Raw genomic sequence first — 19,654 nt, forward strand, 5'->3', positions numbered from 1 at the left:
GGTATGGGACTGCTGTTTATTTGGGGTTTCGTGAGAGCATGTGTGGGGTTGGGGTTTTTGTTTGTTTCTTGTAAATTCACGGACAATATATGCTTTTCTTTGCACACTCTCTTGCTGAAATTTACTTAGACTCAGAGGCATATCAGTTTAGACCTCTTAATGTTCTTAAAATATCTCAGTGTGCGTCTCTGCCTTTAAGAAAAACAAAATAATGATTTTGAAAGTAGTTTTCTAACATGATCATTTTGTGTCTAGTATTGCTGCAGACATTTACATTCTTTCTGTTGTGATTTTCCACAGTCATTTGCCATTTCATGATTTTTGTAATTATTTTAAATAGCTAGAATTTATTAGAAGTATGTTGTGGTGTGAAACAGAAAACAAAAATAACAAAGCAGAAACAAAAGCACTGGAAGAGTGGGGAAGCAAATGACTTACAAAATGACTAATATTTCTAGTTCTTAGTAGGCAGTCTATTTTAGCTGCACGTTCTCACATGCACCAATCTTCTGCCTCAGCCCTCTACTTTGTTTCCTTCCAAAATATTGCCTAATAATTTTCCAGTAATACTGAGCATGCTAGTTCCCAGAGTCCACTGATACCACTTTTAGAAGCAGGATAGAAGAAGCATTTTCCTTCAGTTGTTCATGCAACTGAGGCAGATCCCTCTGTGGTAGGCAAGAGCAAAAAGAAAAATGCACAGGCTTAGTCTAACTAAGACAATCTCTTGTCAACTTTTTCTCAGTGAACTAGATTAAGATTTACCCCACTGCTTTTTTTGATGTTTTGGGGTTTTTTTTAATACAATGCTTATATGGGCTTGACTAATTATCTTAAGCAAAGGCTTTTTTATCTAATATTCATTGCATGTTTTTAAATTAGTTTTTTCCCCACAATATTACTATCTATAAAAGCTAGTAAAATTATCTATTATCAGCATTCCATATTTTTAAGAAATAGCATTTTCTTTGGTCAGATACTGGGCTGATGTTTGAAAACTAGTAACAAGAGAAAATGAAACAGATATTCTATAATGGAAGATTAACAATGAGCGTATAAAGAGGGTATTATATAAGAAATGTGGCTACAGAGAATTCAAGATCAGCTATAAATTAGGGTAAATGATAGAGACTCTGAGACAGTGGGCATAACTAGGGAGATTCTCAAAACTAGTATCACTAGACCATTTTCATACCCATAGTCCAGCAATGATATTTATTAGCTGTGACAGAACTTCATATAAACAGCTTCAGAGAAAGACGATGCATAGCTTGAACACTCCTGGGTATACAAAGTTCATGAACTGCCTGATCCTGAGTAACATCTACTATTCCAATCTTATTAATCAAGTCTTACAGTTGAAACAAACCTATCATCACGCCATGACACAGAAGAGAGAAAAAAACAACCAAGGTTAAAGTATGGCAATAGTATTTTCTTTTCATTTTTCTTTCCCATTTGGTAAATGCCTAGAGATTGCTCAGCTTTAAGATAACATGCCATGTTACTTTAAATCTAGGCAGCAAACATCTACAAAAGGATCCCATCTTTACAGAAGTTTTTTTGAAAGAGACAACAGAGCAAAAAGAAGACGTGACAAAAGGAAGAAGACACGGAGCTAAAGGAACACAAACAGCAGCACATGAGAGATCTTGTTTGTGAAAAGGATCCCTGAAGGATTTCTTCTATTAAGACAGCTGATACAGTAGGTCATTTGTACCTTCTGTACTATAATGGCCCACATTGGCACCTACCCATATGCTGGTACTACCTGTGCCTTGGATGTATAAAGACGGAAAGTATTCTATGCTGTGCTTCTCTTTGAAAACCCAGGAATTGTTCTGCTTTCATGAAGATTCAGAACAGTAGCATGAAACTCCTTAGTATGGTTATTTTGGACCCATTTACTTCAACCTCATGACAACAACTTCAGAATACATGGTGAGTCCATTTCTCTTTCTACTAGATATTGTCAGAGAATAACAGAATTGTTAACAGTTTGTTCTCACAAACGTTATACAGGTTGGAGGAAGGATAACAGGAATAGACATATTGGGATTTTATTTTACATATTTATGGCCTATTGAAATAGATAGTAATTGTGAGTATGTTTTCATGCAGGTGCTTATTTGATTGTTAACTTGAAATTGTTCATTTGACATATACATTGTACTCTGCAACAGCAAGTAATGTCTCTTTCACTCCTTTTTAATTTATGGATCTGCGCTCTCTTGCATACCACCACCTGTGGATTTCTCAGACTTTATGTCACATGCTTATTTCTATCCTATTCAACTTAACCCAGATGTTATGTTTCCCTCCAAGTGCTGTTTCCCAGGACATGCTAGTAATGGCCATATTTACTTCCCATGCTTCCACATCACTTTCATGCTTCAAGAATTGATTAAGATGCTACAGGCTGGTAAATTGTTCCAAATACCAGAAGACAGAATGACAGTGAAAATGTTTTAAGATTTGTTGCTTTCTGCCACAAGTGACAAATACTTAAGAAGTTACTTAGGATAAGAAGTATTGTCTATAAAATATTGCAAACTAAAATTAAACTAAATGTGGAGATGAAGTTAAAGAACATGTTATAAATGAAACATACTTTTCCAAATGTCATTTTCTGGCCACTGACCGTGGAAAGGAGCTGTGGCTTTCCAAGTGCTTTATGGTCAGTTTCCCACAGAAGTTATCAAGCTCTGATGCCGCTGGCTAATAGGTTGGAAACCACACAACAAAAATAGACTTGGGTAAAGCAAAGTATTTACTGGCTTATGTGTCTGGAAAGAGAAAAGGTAATTTTTTTGATGACCCAGAAAGCACAGTTCTTCACCCTCAAGATCAAACTGTAAAAAACTCAGTGGACATCACATAGAACTTCTCTCTAAGTTAAAAGGTTTTAACTTTATTGATCTCTGCAGACTGTAAAATGTTAAAGATTATTGCTACAACATCCAATTTCGGGGTAATTTCTAAGTGATCATATCTTGAAAGAAGAACCCTTTAAGGACTTTTTTTTGTGTGTGACTGCCTTTCCTAAGAAGCCCCAAGGGTCATTTTCCTCATTTCTCCATTGTCTTGGTGTGCTTGCTTAATAGCACACAGTCAGATTAGAGATAGCATCCACATATGGAAGGCAGAGCTTCTCTGCTTTTCTCCACCTTCTGGAGACTTGAGCCAATGACTAGTCAGTGTGCTATAATCCTGAACTTACAAAAAAGTAATTTCTGCTAAATCAGGCCCTAAAGAAATATTAAAAATATCAAACCTCCTATCTGTTCAGAATAAAATTAACAGCTTAAAAAAATGAAGTTAGTCAGGTTCTTTCGAAATCTAATTTCTTCTTGTAATCACCACAGCTTACAGTGCACTGTGAAAAGTAAAAAAAAAAAAATTCACACTCCCCTAAATCCTCCCAAAAATAGAGGAAGAGAGCAAAATGAGACAACATTGTATTTCTTTCCATACACCTTAGTGTTCTTTCATTGGTGCCTTTTTCAATGTTGCATGTAGAAACACACATAGACATTTCTATTCTACTACTACAAATAGCCTTATATTACAGTATTAGCACTTTGAAAGAAAAACCCAACCCAATGCTTTTAGTTCTTTAAGTTTTCCTAAAGTGAATGAGATTCTCCTCTGTTTACTCCATTTCCAAATTACAGGCTCAGCTGTAGAACTTCAGTTAGCCCAAAATAAAATAATATTTCTCTTTAACTTCACTGGTATTTACTGAAAGACCAAAAGGCAAAACAACGTCATATCTGCAGTGATACAGGTAGAAGTCCTGAAAATATCTCAAAAACTGTCAGATGATCCTTGTGGGTCCCTTCCAACTCAGGACATTCTATGATTCTATGATGATTACTAAAAAGTCTTCTTGGCTATGCACTTTTCTCACTTTCTAGACTTTTACAATATCTGTTAAACTGCTGTGTATATATGCAACTTTTTAGGGATACCCTTGTAATGATGGAAGTATGATTGTATTCAACAGCATTAAAAAAAAATTTGCACTTAATCTTGTAGAGAAAATGTGCTTTGTGTTTTTTAAATGCTTCTATTTAAATGCTTCTCTGTTCCAGAAAGAACTTTCAGATTTTTAGACTGCCTTCCCAGGGAAGTCAGTCATCCTAGGAAGTAGTGTTTGATGCACTGTCAAAATCATTTTTTCTATTAGCTAATTGTACTCCACAAAAGACTCATTGTAACAGATGAAAAGTGCCTCTTTAAATTAAAAATACAACAGCCAAAAAAACCCAAGCAAGAAGTCTTTTTAAGAGTGGGACAGAAAGAAGGTAAGGAATAGAGCCAGACAATCATGAGACAAAAATGAGACCCACACCTGAAATCATTGCAATTTGCTGAGGACAAGTGGTCCTAAAAATAAGCCACCCTCATCCGCAGCACATGACACATGATGAATCTTCGTGGATTCTGAATAAGCAGTAAGCAACGAGAACATTGCAAAGCAGAAAATGTATCTATTAAATCTCAGTACAAAGGAGACTTCCTTTGGAAAGTTTAGTTGAGGGCATATGATTATAGTCCATCCCATCCTGTTCCTTATAAAAATGCGGCCTGCTCAACAGTACTTTATATGTAAATGAGATTAAACCCAAATTCAATTTCTCATAAGGAACGGGTGACACACGTTTCAATTTTCCAACTGATCTGTCCTACTTCTTTTCTAGCACGCTTCCTTGTTGCCGTAGCTCAAACACTAACATCTCTCACTGTGAGGAAAAGTGGATGATTCTACCCTTTTAAGGTGAGATCCTATTACAGATTGTTTCCTCTCCTGTACACACCTCCAAATAAAGCACAAAAAATGGTAAAGCTGAATTGAGGGCAGAAGAATTAAAGGGTTCCTGAGGGTCTGTTAAAGGAAAATATTATAACTTTTTATTTGGAAAACATTCAAATATTTGGCCTAAGCATAGTTACTTAATAATTAGGCAACTAGTTTCTCTAGTGGCACGGGCCACTAGAGAAACTAGTTAACAACAGCAGCATGGTGGAGAAGAAGGTCTGAAATGTTGAGTTATCACAAGTGTGAATCATTTGTGCTGATTTCAAATCCAGTTTTGTGTAACACCTTGAGGAAGGCAGGTGCACTCTCCAGAAAATAGTTACTTCTGGGCGTATGTACAATGGAAGTGTAATGGTGTAACCAACACAGAAGAAACAGCTCAGAACTGAAGAACTGCAGGTGATAACACTGGGATGTAATGTGAATTGCTGCCAATTCACTGATAAAAGAGGAAGGAACAGCAGTACTTTATAGAAGACCTTTATATATATATATACATATGTATATGTATGCATGTGCATATATAGATATATACACTGTACTGCAATAGTTCGTGGGACTGTTTGTGAACAAAGGAGCTTTGGAAAGCTCTGTTCCCACCATCGGAACAGCTGCTCTCCCTGGCATAAAACATTGTAGAGATCAGTGAGAACTCTGTCAACATGTACAGTTTCTAGAAAGGCAAAAATTTCATGTCTTCCAAACTGTGAAAAGCCAGTCCAGTTCAGAGATGAGTTAAATAAGAATAACCAAAGTGGGAGGATTGTTTCTTCAGATGAATTGTAAGGTACCTGTAAAGAGCCAACATATTTACTGAGAAGGTAAAAGCACAGAAGAAAAGTTTTCCTTTAAGGAAAAAAAAAAATAAATGTGATTTTTTACCAAACCTGTTTTTCCATGATCTACAATTCAAGTCTACAGACAATGTGGGTTTTCCTTGTTGTGGAATCTTTTGCTGTTAGAAAAAAGTTTGTGAAAACAGAGGGGAGTAATGCATTGTGCCACAAAAAGAATGAGCTGAGAGAGATGAAGCCAAAATCCAGAAGGCTGACCATACAGCACTCCCGTCAATATCAAGCTTTTCGGCAAGGGTAATCGTTTGGCCATCCCATGCACTCCTCACTATTCGCTTTCATTCATGCATAACAAAAATACAAACAATGCAAGTGCTAACAGGGTACAAAACTGACCTACAGTTGTCACGGGGTTTCCATTCTTTTCTGCATAACATGGCTTTGCTAAATTAATATAAATGTTTCTAAGAGTGTTAAAGGAAAAAAGATGCTGCTTGTTTAAACAATTTTAATGAAGGTCTAACCTTTTACATTAAACATCTGCTCCCTTCATTTACTTTCTGGCAGCAGTTCATATGTTTTCTGCAAAGGACACAGTTTAATGAACATATACCAGATTATTTAAATGAATGGTTTTAATGAGTTCTTTGAATAGGTTTCTCTAAAAAGTAAGCATGAAATTGCTTTCTCAGTTGGGATGCTTTAACATATTTTAAGAAAAACATACATAATCACTTTCCAGCGAACACAGGCCTTTGTTGATTTAACATTCCAATGCCTTTGAGTGCTAATAATCTGAAGTAGTTGTTTCATGGGAGTGATACATCAATACAGTAAATTGATGTTTTAATATATTATTACTTCCTAAGAAGCAGGTTTTTCCTATAGGAAAGGGGAAAATACTTTCCATTTTATTAGAATGGGACATCAGTTTATTTCTAAATAATGGAAAGATATGGACAGGCCTGATACTATAGGCTTTCATTAAAAGGCTCCAGCAACAGACTTAATTATTAACTTATTAATACTCCTAAGAAGGAAACACATCCAAGTTCCACTTCGATAAACTCAGGCAAAAGTAATTTGACTTCACCAAGTGATTTAGCTTCAAAATTATTAAACTTAGTCCCTGACTCTATTTACTCTTTTTTGTATTTTCTTATTGCAATATGAAGTGTTAATTCCATTCAAATAATTAGGATTGGGCATAGTTCACCATGTAGCCACCAGGAAGAAAAATATGCCAAAAGTCTAAATACATTTGCAGCTGCCTATAATACTGTCTTTCACTTTTGAGCCAGCAGAGGGTTCTTTATATGATTGATCTAATTGTTTAGAAGTCACTTCATGGTTTAACATTATTTACTTGCCCTGATTCTTCTCTATTGATTTTGTACATATACAAATAACAGCACTGCAATGGAAATGCAACCTGAGTGAGAGGTTTTAGAATTTTTAATCAGTGGTATTTTGCCTTCTTAGAATAAAATCTATTTTTTCTATGGAATAATGTAATAAGATGAGCTCTGGTCTTGAAAGTCTGGTTAGTCAAGAGATAGTCCATTTAAGCAGGGTTACCATAGTTGGCAGTCTTTTTCTGAGCATAAAGCTAATGAGCATGTTAATTTATGCATAAGGTAACTGTAGTATAGTAGTTGGCACCGAGCCTTAAAAGACATTTTGTTTAAATTTTTAAAATTCCACTGTGATTTCTATGGCTTTGACTTAGTTTTACATGTAGCCATTTCTAACTTTGTTCTAACCTTCTGTATCGCTTCTGGGTGAAACCACTACAAAAATGCAAGGAAAATGCATCAGCTTATTCCCCATCCTTCACTCCTCCTGCCTGTGGAAATGTACTATGTTTAAGATTCAATCTCTTTCAGCCAATCAGTTTTCTAAAACCTTTGCATAGCCTTGCATTATATTGCAATATAAGTGTTTTCTTTTATCACTGATTACTTGATAGAACTATAGTCAAAATGTATTTCTGAAGGCATACTAAATTGCTATTGTTTTTCATTACAAGTATCTTATCTTGTGGTGTAATATTCAACTACTAAAATACTTAACATTCATTAATATTAATAAATGTCTTTGTCACCGCTAACATCTAGGGTCCTTATCATTAACCAGATACACATCAAATGCTTAATATGCACCTTTAAATACCTTCAGTATATTAATTTAAAATATGATACAAAGTTCAGGCTTTATACATGCAAAGCCTGAGATTGCTGTAAGTCCTATTTATCTCAGGTTATTTTATATTTTTCATGCTTATTCACTATTTCCAGTGGAGGAATCAGTAATTTCTACATATTTTTTGTGCCATTAGATCTTGGACACAGATGATGCACCAGCGTCAGTTTGGCTCCAACTTTTCATATTACTGAAATAATCTATCCTTTCACAAAACTCCTATGACTATGGAGTTCACAGATTTTTTTTGAAACCTCGTCAGTCCTGCTTGTGGTCTGTGTTGCCAAGATTTGTAAGTGAATGACCCGAGTTTAATTATCCATTCTTCTTCAGCATCAGAAACGCTTGGTATGAATGCCTACGTTTTTTGTAGGCTCACTTTCAAATTTTTGTTTTTCAGTAAAAATGTTGAAGTAATGGTTACATTGTGAAAGTCTTCTATGATGCAGATTCCATTTTTCTACATTTCATATTGATTGTATCTTGGAAACGACACGATGTTTTACAATGCTGGGGAAATAAATCCTCAAAGGCAATATAAATCTTATTTCCTAAGACAGCTGCCTGAACAGGATAACAGAATTCAAGCTTTTCCACTTGAATTCTGAAAAAAGGGCCTGTTCCTCATGCTTTTCCACCCCTCGTCACTTCCCAGTTTATAAGCACCATCTACTTTTCAATATTCTTCGCAAGATACTGATCTTAAGTTGCAATTCCTGCATGACTTTCAGTGACTTAACAAGAAGGCGTGCTCTGTAGAGAGTACACCTCTTTTTTTCACTTCTGGCTAGCCGGAGAAAAAAATTGATTTTAACTAGAGCTCTACTCAAATACATTTCATATGCAGTGCTCTTGGCAAACAAATGATAAGGAAGAGGAAAGTAACACTTCCTTGACTCTTTTTCCCCCGTCTCCCACTCTTTTTACTGAGCCATTGCTTCCCTTTTGTATCAGAAATGATAAATTTTCACTTGGAGGAGCACCTAGCAAAAAGAGATATACTTGGAAATAACTTTATGAAGTATATCAGTGAAATAATACTACTAGTGGTCAGATTCTAAGGTGCATGTGAATTCAAAGCATTTGCAGGTGGAACAGGAGCAAATTTTGCAAAGAAACCCTAACAAAGTAATATTTAATTGGTGTAACAGTTCTGAGACCGGGAGTAAGGAGTTCTTTTACTTTCTTGGTATTGTTTAAATAGAGGTCTGCAATCCTGTCAAGTAAAGAATGCTGTTTAAGTCCAAAAAATTATTCTTTCTCACTCAATAAGGAGCTCTTCCTATCAATAAGATTAAAAAAGAACCAATTTGCTCCTACAAGAATGATCATGTCTGCAATACTGAATGTACTTCTTCAGAGGAAAAAAAAGTTTATTTTGCTATTATTAAAAAATGACTAAGTTAGATCAACCAAAAATGTCTCCACCTTAAAACTGTTTGAGTATGCCACTTAGCAGCAGTCTATGACTATTTTATATGGTCATTAAAGTGCTCAATAATCCCATAAAGTTTTAACCTTTATTTTATTGGTACCTGATACTTTTTGTGTTATGTATCTAAAGCCAGTGAAAAGATTTTTCATGAATCACATGAATTTTTATTTTACTGTTCACATAAAAAAAGCTTTCTAGTATCTTTTAATAGCAGGATTTTGTGTATGAATTATATCATGGTCAGCATGCGTTACTCTGAACTCTGGTTTCTAGAAAACCATGTTTAAATCACTCTGGGCATTACAATTAAATGGGTAATTGACTGACTACATGGACTGGCAGAGTTATCCTGGAGCAGTTAGAAGGTGGTAGAACACAGAGTTGAGACATCATGTTTTAGTATATCTTTGATTGAGAAGTGGGCTAAAAATTATTCAAAGGGGATTTTTTTATTTATTTATGTATTTTTTTTAACCTGCTAACTGAACAAGAAGTGAGGAATTACCATGTGGAAGGTATAAAATATTCCATCAGCAACCAAAACCTGCAGGGGCATTTTAGTTTTCACACAGAAGAGGTAAAGCATGGTGAAAGACTTTTTAGCCACAAAACCGAATGAAGTTGCCCTAATTAAGATTATGAATTACCTTTTCAGCAAACATTTCTCAGACAAAAATCTGATGACAAATAAAGGTTGCAATTTGTCCAGGCCTGTCACATTATGCCAGCGAAAGCCAATGGGTGAACGGCGTCAATACTACTCTACAAATAAGAAGCAATTGCTTCAGAAAGTTTTAGAGTGTTTGTAAATAGTTTTGTTTGGGAATTCTTCTCTAGGGCCATAATATCTTGTTTTTCTCCCCCCCTAAGAAGCACTGGCCAAGCACAATTGCACATTAACTTACCTGACAGGTTGGCAGATAGCACCAGTCAACAACCATTAAAATGATCCAGACCAATAATGTTATGGAATAAGGAGAGCTATACAAAACTTAGTATTAACATATGATCTAAATTGTCCATAGGACATCCACAGGAGCTGTGGCTGGTGCTGCCCATCCCCAGCAGGGCACAGGAGACTGATGTGAGGCTGGGGAAACTGCCCTGCAGCCCTGGGGCCCATCTCCATTCCCTCAAGGTGTCTGCCCAGCCCAGGCACTTACCTTCTTGCCACCCAGGGCCTCAAAGTGGCTCCGGAGCTCCTCCACAGTGATGGGGAAATGCTCGATCTGCTGAGGGCCACCTAGGGTCTCCTCCTTGAACACATGTGCCCTTCTGCTGTCTGCTGGCACTTTCTCCACAGTGCTGCTGCAGCTGATATTACCCAGCACCAGGGACTGTGGTGCTGGTGAGCACCGGAGCGTCGGGCCAGGTCTTGTAGCATTGGCGGACTCCCATCTCTGCTTGAGGAGCTCCACGGAGCCTGTCTGCAGGGGCAAGTCTGCCAGCTCCAGCATGCCCTGCCAATGAAACATGTTCCTGGGGTCAGAGACAGGCGGCACTGTGCCAGCAGAGGCCACCGTGGGGGTGGCTCGAGAGCCCTTGCGGGTCGTGGGACAGGCCAGGGCACAGACTGGCAGCTAGGACAGAAGTCACTTCCCAATGGAAAGTAAGACCAGATCCAGTAAGAGTCGGTAAAAGGGTTCAGTGTGTTCATACAGCAGGAATATATTAATTAGACAGTGAATTAAGGGTGGTGTTCAGATATTTTGTTCTTAAGCTTGCCAGCAGAATTGCTGTCTATCATGAATGGAAAAGCAGCAAGCACACAATTAGGGAGAATTTCAAACAAAGTGGGGCTAATGAATGAGTGCCTGGTAATCAGTGTGTGGTGCACTGAAAGGTGTTGTGACAGGTGACTGCTGGTTTCTTTTAGATTTGATACAGCTGTCGGTATTGTAGAGCGACACACAGCATTTTAATGCAGCCGGGAGACAGAAAGGCTACTGCGTTAGCTGTGAGAGTACTTGGATAGTCTGGAAACACATCCCAGTACAGTGCTCCTAATTGCACCCATAGCTCTTCTGGCAGGTAAATTACTAAGCACTGATATCAAAGCTTTCTGATCAGTTGACTGTGTTCTTACAAAGGCTTATTCCATCTTTCTTGTAGTATGCTTAGGAAGGAAAATTGCCATTCTATCATTTTGCACCAATTGCTGAAATCTGCTACCTGTGTCCTGAAATCAGCTCCTAAGAGGTTTGATTTTGAGGTTTTCTGCCCTGTAGCAAATACTTGAATGTAAATTTTCACCTTGGCTTCAAAATGAGTTTGAGTAGAAAGAATATGCATTTAAAACAGTAAAGAGAAAGAAATGATAACAAGAACTGAGACCCAACTACTAGCTAAAATCTCCATTTGTTAGCCCCTCCCTTCTTGGCAAGAGAGTTTGTTATGTGTTTAACTGTCCTTTAACATGCTTACGTTTGATTGAGCTTAAATCTGCATTGTTGGGAGTTTGGCTTGGGGTTTTTTGAGTCAATTTTTAACCAGAATTAGTGTGGTCTGTAATATTTTGCTTAGGAGGAAAAAACACAGGAGAAACACTGGGTATTTGATGCACTCCAAGAATATTTTTGAAAACAAACTCAAGGTCCGCCTTCCTTTAACAAAACAGGAAAGAGTTTCTTGGCTCACAGCTTTCACCTTCTTTCCAGCAAGAAATTGGCCCAAGACTTGTCTCTCCTTTAGCTTTTTGGCAGTACTGGGTTGTGACTATGGCTAATGTCATGCTAGTTCCCCTTGACTGATGCAAGCTGTCTCCCATGCCCTCCCCTTCCTGCAAGCAAAAGGGTAACACCCTTCCTTCCCCTCCCACAGGTGCCTGTTGTTCTAAGCTGTCTGGTTCCATCAAAGATCTTAAATGAGTCTGACTTTTAACCCAAAATGAAGAACAGCTGTTAAATTCACTAGTCACGAGAATGTTCAACCTAACTCATAGCTGTATGTTGGAAATACTCCTGATTTACACTGCATCTAAGGATTGACTCTAGACTGTGAAGCAGGCTTTTCCTGATTCAGGTGAGTCTGCTTATGCAATATCCACATTCTCCTATGTTTTGCTTCATTGTTAGTGGGTCCTTTTGTTGGTTTCAGTGGTTTTCAGGATAGATGTTATGCCATCATTCAAAAATAGTCTGGAGTTCACCTCCTTCTCCCTTGCAGCTCTCAAAATAGATTTAACTAAGAATGGTAGCTTCTTTTACCCTCCACTAGTGTGGGACCTATGGCTTCTAGATGACAGATAAAACAAACACATTTGCTTTGTTCGCAGGCATGAATTGGCTTGTATGAGGTGAAATTGTGTGGAGATTCAACTGTTTATGAAGTTGGTGATTTACTGCACTTCCCCCCCTCCCCAAAAGAGAGATTTCATTGTAACATCTGCATTTGTGTCAGGAATAAATTTTAATGTAGCCCCAAACCTTACTTTAAGCCACTTCCTAAAGATATATTTTAATGAAAGTCTCTCTCTCTGAAGCTTGCTTGGGGTGTGGGGGGGTTTCAAAAACCCAAACCAGAATCTGGTGTGTCCTAGAGGTCATTTGAGGTTTTCACATTTTATTACTGCTGTCTCCAAAACTCTCTCTGATCCTCTAATTTCCTTCCCTACCTGTTCGCGGTAGTTTAAATCACTGTAGAATACTAATGGAAATTTATTTCAAGTAAAATATTTGATTAATACTGCATATCTAAAATTGACAGTTATTTTAATCGTTTCCTGAGCTTTGTAGAGCCTTAGCCTTTATGAAAATGTAGGAAGAAAATAGAGGAAATAAGAAAAGCACAGATTTGGACTTTGACCTAAATCACTATTATCATTTTATACCACCTCTGCTGACTGTAGTTTTATCTTTTACTGGCCATCTGTAAAATTATCTTATTTAAGTGAAGGGGAGAACAGATATTGTTGCTTTTATCAAGTATCTTCTTTTTTTCTTTTGTGTCTGCTATTTTTAGCTCTCAGCTATCTGGCTATGGTTGTCCTCTGGCCTATTCACTTCTCCCTCAAACTTATCTTGATTTATTCTCTCATAATGACAATAAACTTATTACGCTATCCAATTTGCTGAAATTGCAGGCAAATTCACATCTGTGGGTCTGTGACTATCCTCTTTCCAAGAGCTGCAGAATAGGAGCCTGCCTATATATGGGACTTGTGGCAAGGCAGAACTTAGTCTGTTACACTTATGTTTTCAGTCGTATTGCACCAAACCTCCGCTCATAAGAGTCAAATAACAGCCCATAAAAATGAACAACATATTTAAAAAAAAGTTATCAATGTGACAGGATAAAGGTTTCAGCCAGGTTAAAACTCTGCGGGGAGCATTGTCCTCTCATTTTCCTTGGTTTGGGAGACTCAAGTGTGCTTCTGTGGCCAAAAGTGATGTGTTGGAGAGAGGAAGACTGCAGTACCAAATAAAGTTAGCTAGGGAGCAATCATTCAGGCAGAAATTGATGGTGGAATTTTTGTTAAGGAACCACCTAAAATGCTATATATCCTTCAAAAGTAGTTCTTTGTGAATGCTACCTATAAACCTTTTGCATGAATGTGTTTGTTTTATGAGGCCAGTGATAGTACAGCACTCAAACACTGCAATCAAACTGTAGGTTTTACTTTTTTTGTGTTTCTTCTCTGGGATCTTTTGGATCTCTCTCCCACTCATTTTGAGAGGCCTATGGTAATTCTTCATTGCATGTAATAAATCTGATAAATGTATACTTTTCCTGAGCAAAAAGCTATAGGAAGGCCTGTAGATTTTGTAGACTCATGAACTGCAGATATCCGGTAAATTTCAGGGTTTTTTTTAAACCTAAAGTTGTTGATAAATCTGTCTTCACAGTAGGATCATTGAAATGGTATTTTTCTTCTTGCTCTGTAAATGAGATAAGCCCTCTTCTACTGTTGGCAGACTATTTATTCAATTGGTAGGTGAATATATTCATACAAGTAATTACAAGAGCTGTTGAGAAAAACTGTGTCAGTTCTGCTGTGTATTCCTTTGCCAAAATGGCTACCTGCATTTTCATCATATTCTTGCTATCTTAAATGTTTCTTACATGTAAACTCTTTCATTTGGCACTAGCAAACAAGTAAATAGAAATTGTAAAAATAGTAAACTGATACGGTTTATTTGTAGAACTATTTGTGAATAGTGTTGCTTTGTTCATTTACCTGTATCCCCATGGAATGATATAATCATGCATATTGTACTGGTGAGTTCTCTCCTAACAGTAGAAAACAGTCTGTTGTCAAACAGCTGCCATTTGCCATTGAATATTGAGCTAGATTTCTTTCTCCATTAAAGAAAAACAAAACAAAAACCAATCCAACAAAAAAACCAAAACCCAAACCAAAAATCTTTTGAGGAAAGGATTTGAGAAGTCCTTTCCATGATCTCCCATACTACTTCATCCAGCTCTTTATTCTGACAGCTCCCCTTCTATCCCACCCTGGACATCTGGTTCCAGTTAATCTGCACTGTCAGGAATCCCTGGCATGAGGATCCATAGGCCATCTTGGGATAAATTATGAGAGAAGCACCAACAGGTTGCAAATGAAGACTGTATCTCATTCAACCCAATGCGTGTTCCAAACCACTGAAGAACAATCCCCAGGATCCAGGGGAGGCTACAGAACAAAAAGCAGCTGATCCCTTAGTTTATGGCAATACTGGGAAGGGAGGCAGGGCAATGAAAGAGAGCACCAGTAGCTGCCTAAGTTCTCCTCTAAATCTACTCAATAATAAAATAAAACAGTTCAGTTAGAAGGGATCTACAACAATCATCTTGTCCAACTGCAATATTCTCTGGCCATTTTACTAAATAATCTCTTCTACCCTAAGGACTCTTTAAATGTGCACATGATAGCTAGGTGCACATTTCGGACACTGCTGCTTGAAAAGCTTGCAGTTTCTTCTGCAGGTAAGCAGAGCCTCAAGTATCTGTAACATTTCTTCATTTACATTTCAGACACTTGTTAACAAAAGCAGCTCAGACAAGTTTATGAAAAGAGCTAAAATAGTTCTTGATTACTACAAAATGTAAAGCACTTCCAAATTCCTAGTCATATTTTGAGAAAATAGATTAATTTGGGCTGTCATTTAACATGCCAACCTTTATCCTGATATAGATATTTAGCTATATGCATAGCTAAATAATACAACTTTAAGACATGTTGTTTCAACTCTAAATTATGGCAGACCCTAGCAAATGTAACAGGGTTCCAGTATTTTGAGGTAAATCACACTGGAACACTTAATTCTCATATCTTACCAGCAAAAACAACACGTTTGCTCATCTCATAAGAGAGGACTAGAAAGTGCATTATTCATATTCATGGGACTTGAGGAAAGACATGCTTATTTTTTTTTTTCCTTTTATCCCCTCATTGTCATTTATTACATGAGTAGTATCAGGCCCCACACTAGACAGCCTATTTAAAAAAAAAAAAGGCATTAAAATTGCGTATTTATACTGAGCTTATCTTACCGTTGTGGTGTTCTCAGTAAAGTTTTCCAGTTGGGACTCCGCTGCACTCATTGTGTGCCTGTTTAAAGGAAGACAAATTTAAACGTTCTCTAACTCATTGGTCTCATTTGACTAACGAACATGAGGCTTGGTAGACACACGTCTGATAGTAGTTACAAGACACCAAATCTCTTGCGTGCTTGCCTTGCCAATGTATTATTTAGTGAGGCATGGAGGTAAAGTATGCTTTCTGCCATACCTCTGGCTGTGCTGTGTGTGCTCACCTTACACTGCTTAGCAGTGGCAAAGGCTGGAGGCGGCAGCTTTTGTTTCAGTGCTCTTTGGCAGGAAACAAAGCACCTTCCAGTAAAAAGCAGTTGGTTCTTAAGTACTTAGGAAAGGTTTGGAGAAAAAATACAATTGATAAGTCATAAGTCAAACGGATAAGGAAGTACTATGTCCGTTCAGTATCATTTAGACCACGTAACGATACCACATTCCAATGCAGCTGGTTTTCTAAATAATAAACATAACTGCTTTTCAAGGGTTTCATTGTGGACCAAAAGTACATATTATAAATCATACAGGAAAAAAAGGCAGAAGGATTTTCAAAGATCTTCCTTTCCCCTTCATTCTGTTATCTGCTATGTTACAGGGCTGTTACTTTTTCTTTTTTCTCCCCCTCTCCTCCTGCCCCAAATCTGTAATCAAATTGTTTAGCTTAATCTCTAGAAGCTTTTGACCTTTGTAGCTATTTTTCCCATCAAGGGAATTACCGTAGCATGGGTGCTAGCGTTCCAATCTATACTGCTTAGTGGACAATATAGAACAAATTAATTCAAAGAAGGAAATACATATAATATGAATAATTTTAAATCTTAAAACTTGTTAAGTGCAGGTAACTGGGCAATTGAGGAAGATACTCCTGCTCAGTTTAAAAAAAAAAACCAAACCTTAGAATCTGATGCATGAGCCAAGCATCTTATAAAGGCAGCGCTGACATCTCTTTACCTTTTAATAGAGAATGGTAATTATATGACAAATGCTGAGAAGCATCACTTTCCACTAATGGTAAGCTGTGCATTTCCATCCCTTGTTACGTGTTTGTGGAAAGTCAGACACAAATACTTGCAGGCATATAGCTTCCACTTAAAAAGTCCTCTTTCACCTAATCTTAAGTGCTAGGAAAATTGAATGGTTATGACACACCAGCATTTGTATTACAAACTATAAATAATTTAAAATGTACTTCTAGTATTTAGCCCTTTATTCAATTCTGACTGTTGCTTCAAAATCCTTTTAAGCAACACTCAGTGCCTCTGACACCAGATATATGAACAGCAAGAGTGAATGTTTACAAACTCTTTTCATGGCCCAGTTTAGAGTTGCAGAATAATTTTGGTTGGCAGGGACCTCTGTAGGTCCTCTAGTCCTACCTCGTTTTTTTCTTCTCATATACAGCTGTGTCTATTCCTAATTTACATGTCTTTTACTTATCTTTGAGAGAGTCCTCAGTCCACATCTGTTATGATCACATATTGGCAAGTAAAGACTGCAGGCAAGAGGTGCTGCCTTCTGACCTGCCCATCGCCACTGTGGGCAAACACAGCCAAATTGCGGGGCTGCTGGGCCAGCATCTCCATGGGTGGGCACGTGCAAGTCAGCACAACCAACCTGGCCTCCCAGAACTCCTTTTCCAAAGAGACCGGCCAGAAGCACGGAGGGACAGAACCTGGTCTGTAACCTGTCCCCAAATGACTCGGTGTCCGGTGTCCTTAGTGACATGTTTTTGGGTAGACTATTCAGTAGATAATAAAAATACCCAAACATAGGCAGCACCTGTTTTTCATTGTTACTCTCAACTACTTGGCTAAGTTCAGGTTCTCTCTTACAGCCAACTGGGCAGAAGTGTGCAACCACTCTGGTGTGCCATGCTTGGTTTTCTTTGATTTACATTTGTTTTTCTTTCCCTCTTTCTGTAGTACAATGGAGACTTTTCTGACTTTCAGGCTAAACCTCCTTGTCCAGTAGAAGGTTTAAAGGACTGCTCAGCTAAGTACAGGGTATACTAAGGGTACCCTGTTGCATCCACTCTTGTGCCACATGTTTTGTAACTCATAAAAATGACGTGAAATCTTACTTTAAAAACTGCGGGCCATGAAATGTACAAAATAACAGTGTCATTTAAAAACCCTACAACATACTGGTTTTCCGCCTTACCTTTGAAACAGTAACAAAGCTTATACTGGAATAAAACTTACTATGCTGCAAGTTGATTATACATGACCCATGCTTCAGTCTAGCATTTAATGAAAGGTGGTTAAATCTGTGTGCAGAATCTCCTCTATCCTGCCCTTGACAGTTATTTATATTTCTACGTAGTTGGTACATGGGACTGCCAAATCACCATGCAGGTTTTTTTCCCCTCTCAAGTTTGATCTTGGCTAAATACTACAAGGCAACAGAGAATTAGGCCCTTTGTTTCATGGTGTGTTTTAAACTGAAGGTTCAGAAAGCCCATGGCAAATATTGCTGAGCATGAAATCCCTGTCCTGAGGCTCATCCATCTCATTTCTACACCTCCATAATTCACACCAACTCCCCCAGTTCTGTCCTTGTGAACTAGTATAATGCTCATATATACTGGTAAAGTGTCTCTTCTAACTGAACAGTCTAACTGCTGTAACTATAGAGGAATTTATTGCATTTAGCTTTTGCTTTAGAAAATCTGTTTAATGTCTTCTAAACATTTTTTTTTATTTGACCTCTGTTTTAAAATGAGAATTTACTTGATCACTCTCTGCTTATCATCATTGCTGATAAGTTACTTAAAGCACAGTCATTGTGAGGCTATTTGATGTACACTACAGTCCTCTGGAAGTGGCTTTTTCTGGTTAACCTGTTCTTTGTAAATGGGAAATTCGGAGAGAAATCCTATGCAGACCTCTTTGCTCCTATAGAGAGAGGATCAGGAAAAGAAGTCAGAAGTTTGCAATTATAATGACGTAACTGGAATTAATAAAGCAACTTAGTGCTCATGGATATGTTAAAAGGTGATCCAGGGATGCACGTTAGCTGTCTACATTAGGGTACCTTCTGTTCTATATTTGTATACGGCTGACAGCTAATAAGAGTCCTTGGGAATACATTGCAGGGGGAGGGCGCAGAAGAAAGGTTTCAATGTTGAGTTTTAACCAAAGACCTGTTGCTTGAGTTTAAATAATTATTACTGAGTTAGACAATGTATTTCAGAATAGGAGTCTGCTTTTTTTCTGCACAGATCAAGCCAGTGAAATGGAAGTAAGGATTTTATAACCTTGTCACTTTAGCCAGTGTTCTGGGACCTCTGAATTGCAGCCACATGTAACTGTTACGGCTTCATCTTGGCGGGAATATATGAATCAGCACAGAAAGCAGTATCATTTTGTGAATGCATGAACAGAGTAAGCCTCAACAACATGCATTAAATGTCTGGGTGAAATTCCCAGGATTATGGCGTGATTCACTCAAATTGGATAACTCTTTAATTGGTCAGTTATTTTCAAATGGAAAAATTGCAGCTGGCTAGCTTGTTGGTAAGAATGTGTTAGAAGTATGTTAATAATCATTCCATTATTATAATTCACCTAAAATAACTCTTATGTGATTTCAAGGGACAGTGGCATCCATTAAAAACACAGCTGATGACAGTGGATGGTCACCACTCTAACTGTAAAGAGCAAAGATCACTGTGCTTAATCACTCACCCTCCATTATAGAGACAAATATTTAGGATGCCTTAGTCTTGCTCTTTACAACTCTCAAGAATGACTGGCGAAATGCCATATGACATTCTTTTCAGCATGATGGATTTTTGCATTATACTGCTGTATCAAGGCCACCAAGGAGCTTCATACTGAGGGATCACAAAACAAGAATATTTCAGTTATG

At 37.6% G+C, this 19,654-nt stretch overlaps 1 protein-coding gene across 1 annotated transcript in view; it reads right to left on the reverse strand.

The window, feature by feature from the left end:
* The window catches only part of XIRP2 (xin actin binding repeat containing 2), a 41,111-nt gene extending 30,401 nt beyond the window's left edge, over window positions 1–10,710 (reverse strand). Inside the window, exon 1 of the mRNA XM_009462079.2 lies at window positions 10,417–10,710. Within this exon, the coding sequence (XP_009460354.2) occupies window positions 10,417–10,710 (294 nt within the window). The remainder of the gene's footprint in view (window positions 1–10,416) is intronic.
* Between the last annotated feature and the right edge of the window lie 8,944 nt (window positions 10,711–19,654).

The sequence above is a fragment of the Nipponia nippon genome, unplaced genomic scaffold, assembly GCF_047370975.1.
Source record: "Nipponia nippon isolate SJK-2023a ecotype South Korea unplaced genomic scaffold, ASM4737097v1 scaffold_5, whole genome shotgun sequence".
In the NCBI taxonomy this organism is placed as follows: Eukaryota; Metazoa; Chordata; class Aves; order Pelecaniformes; family Threskiornithidae; genus Nipponia; species Nipponia nippon.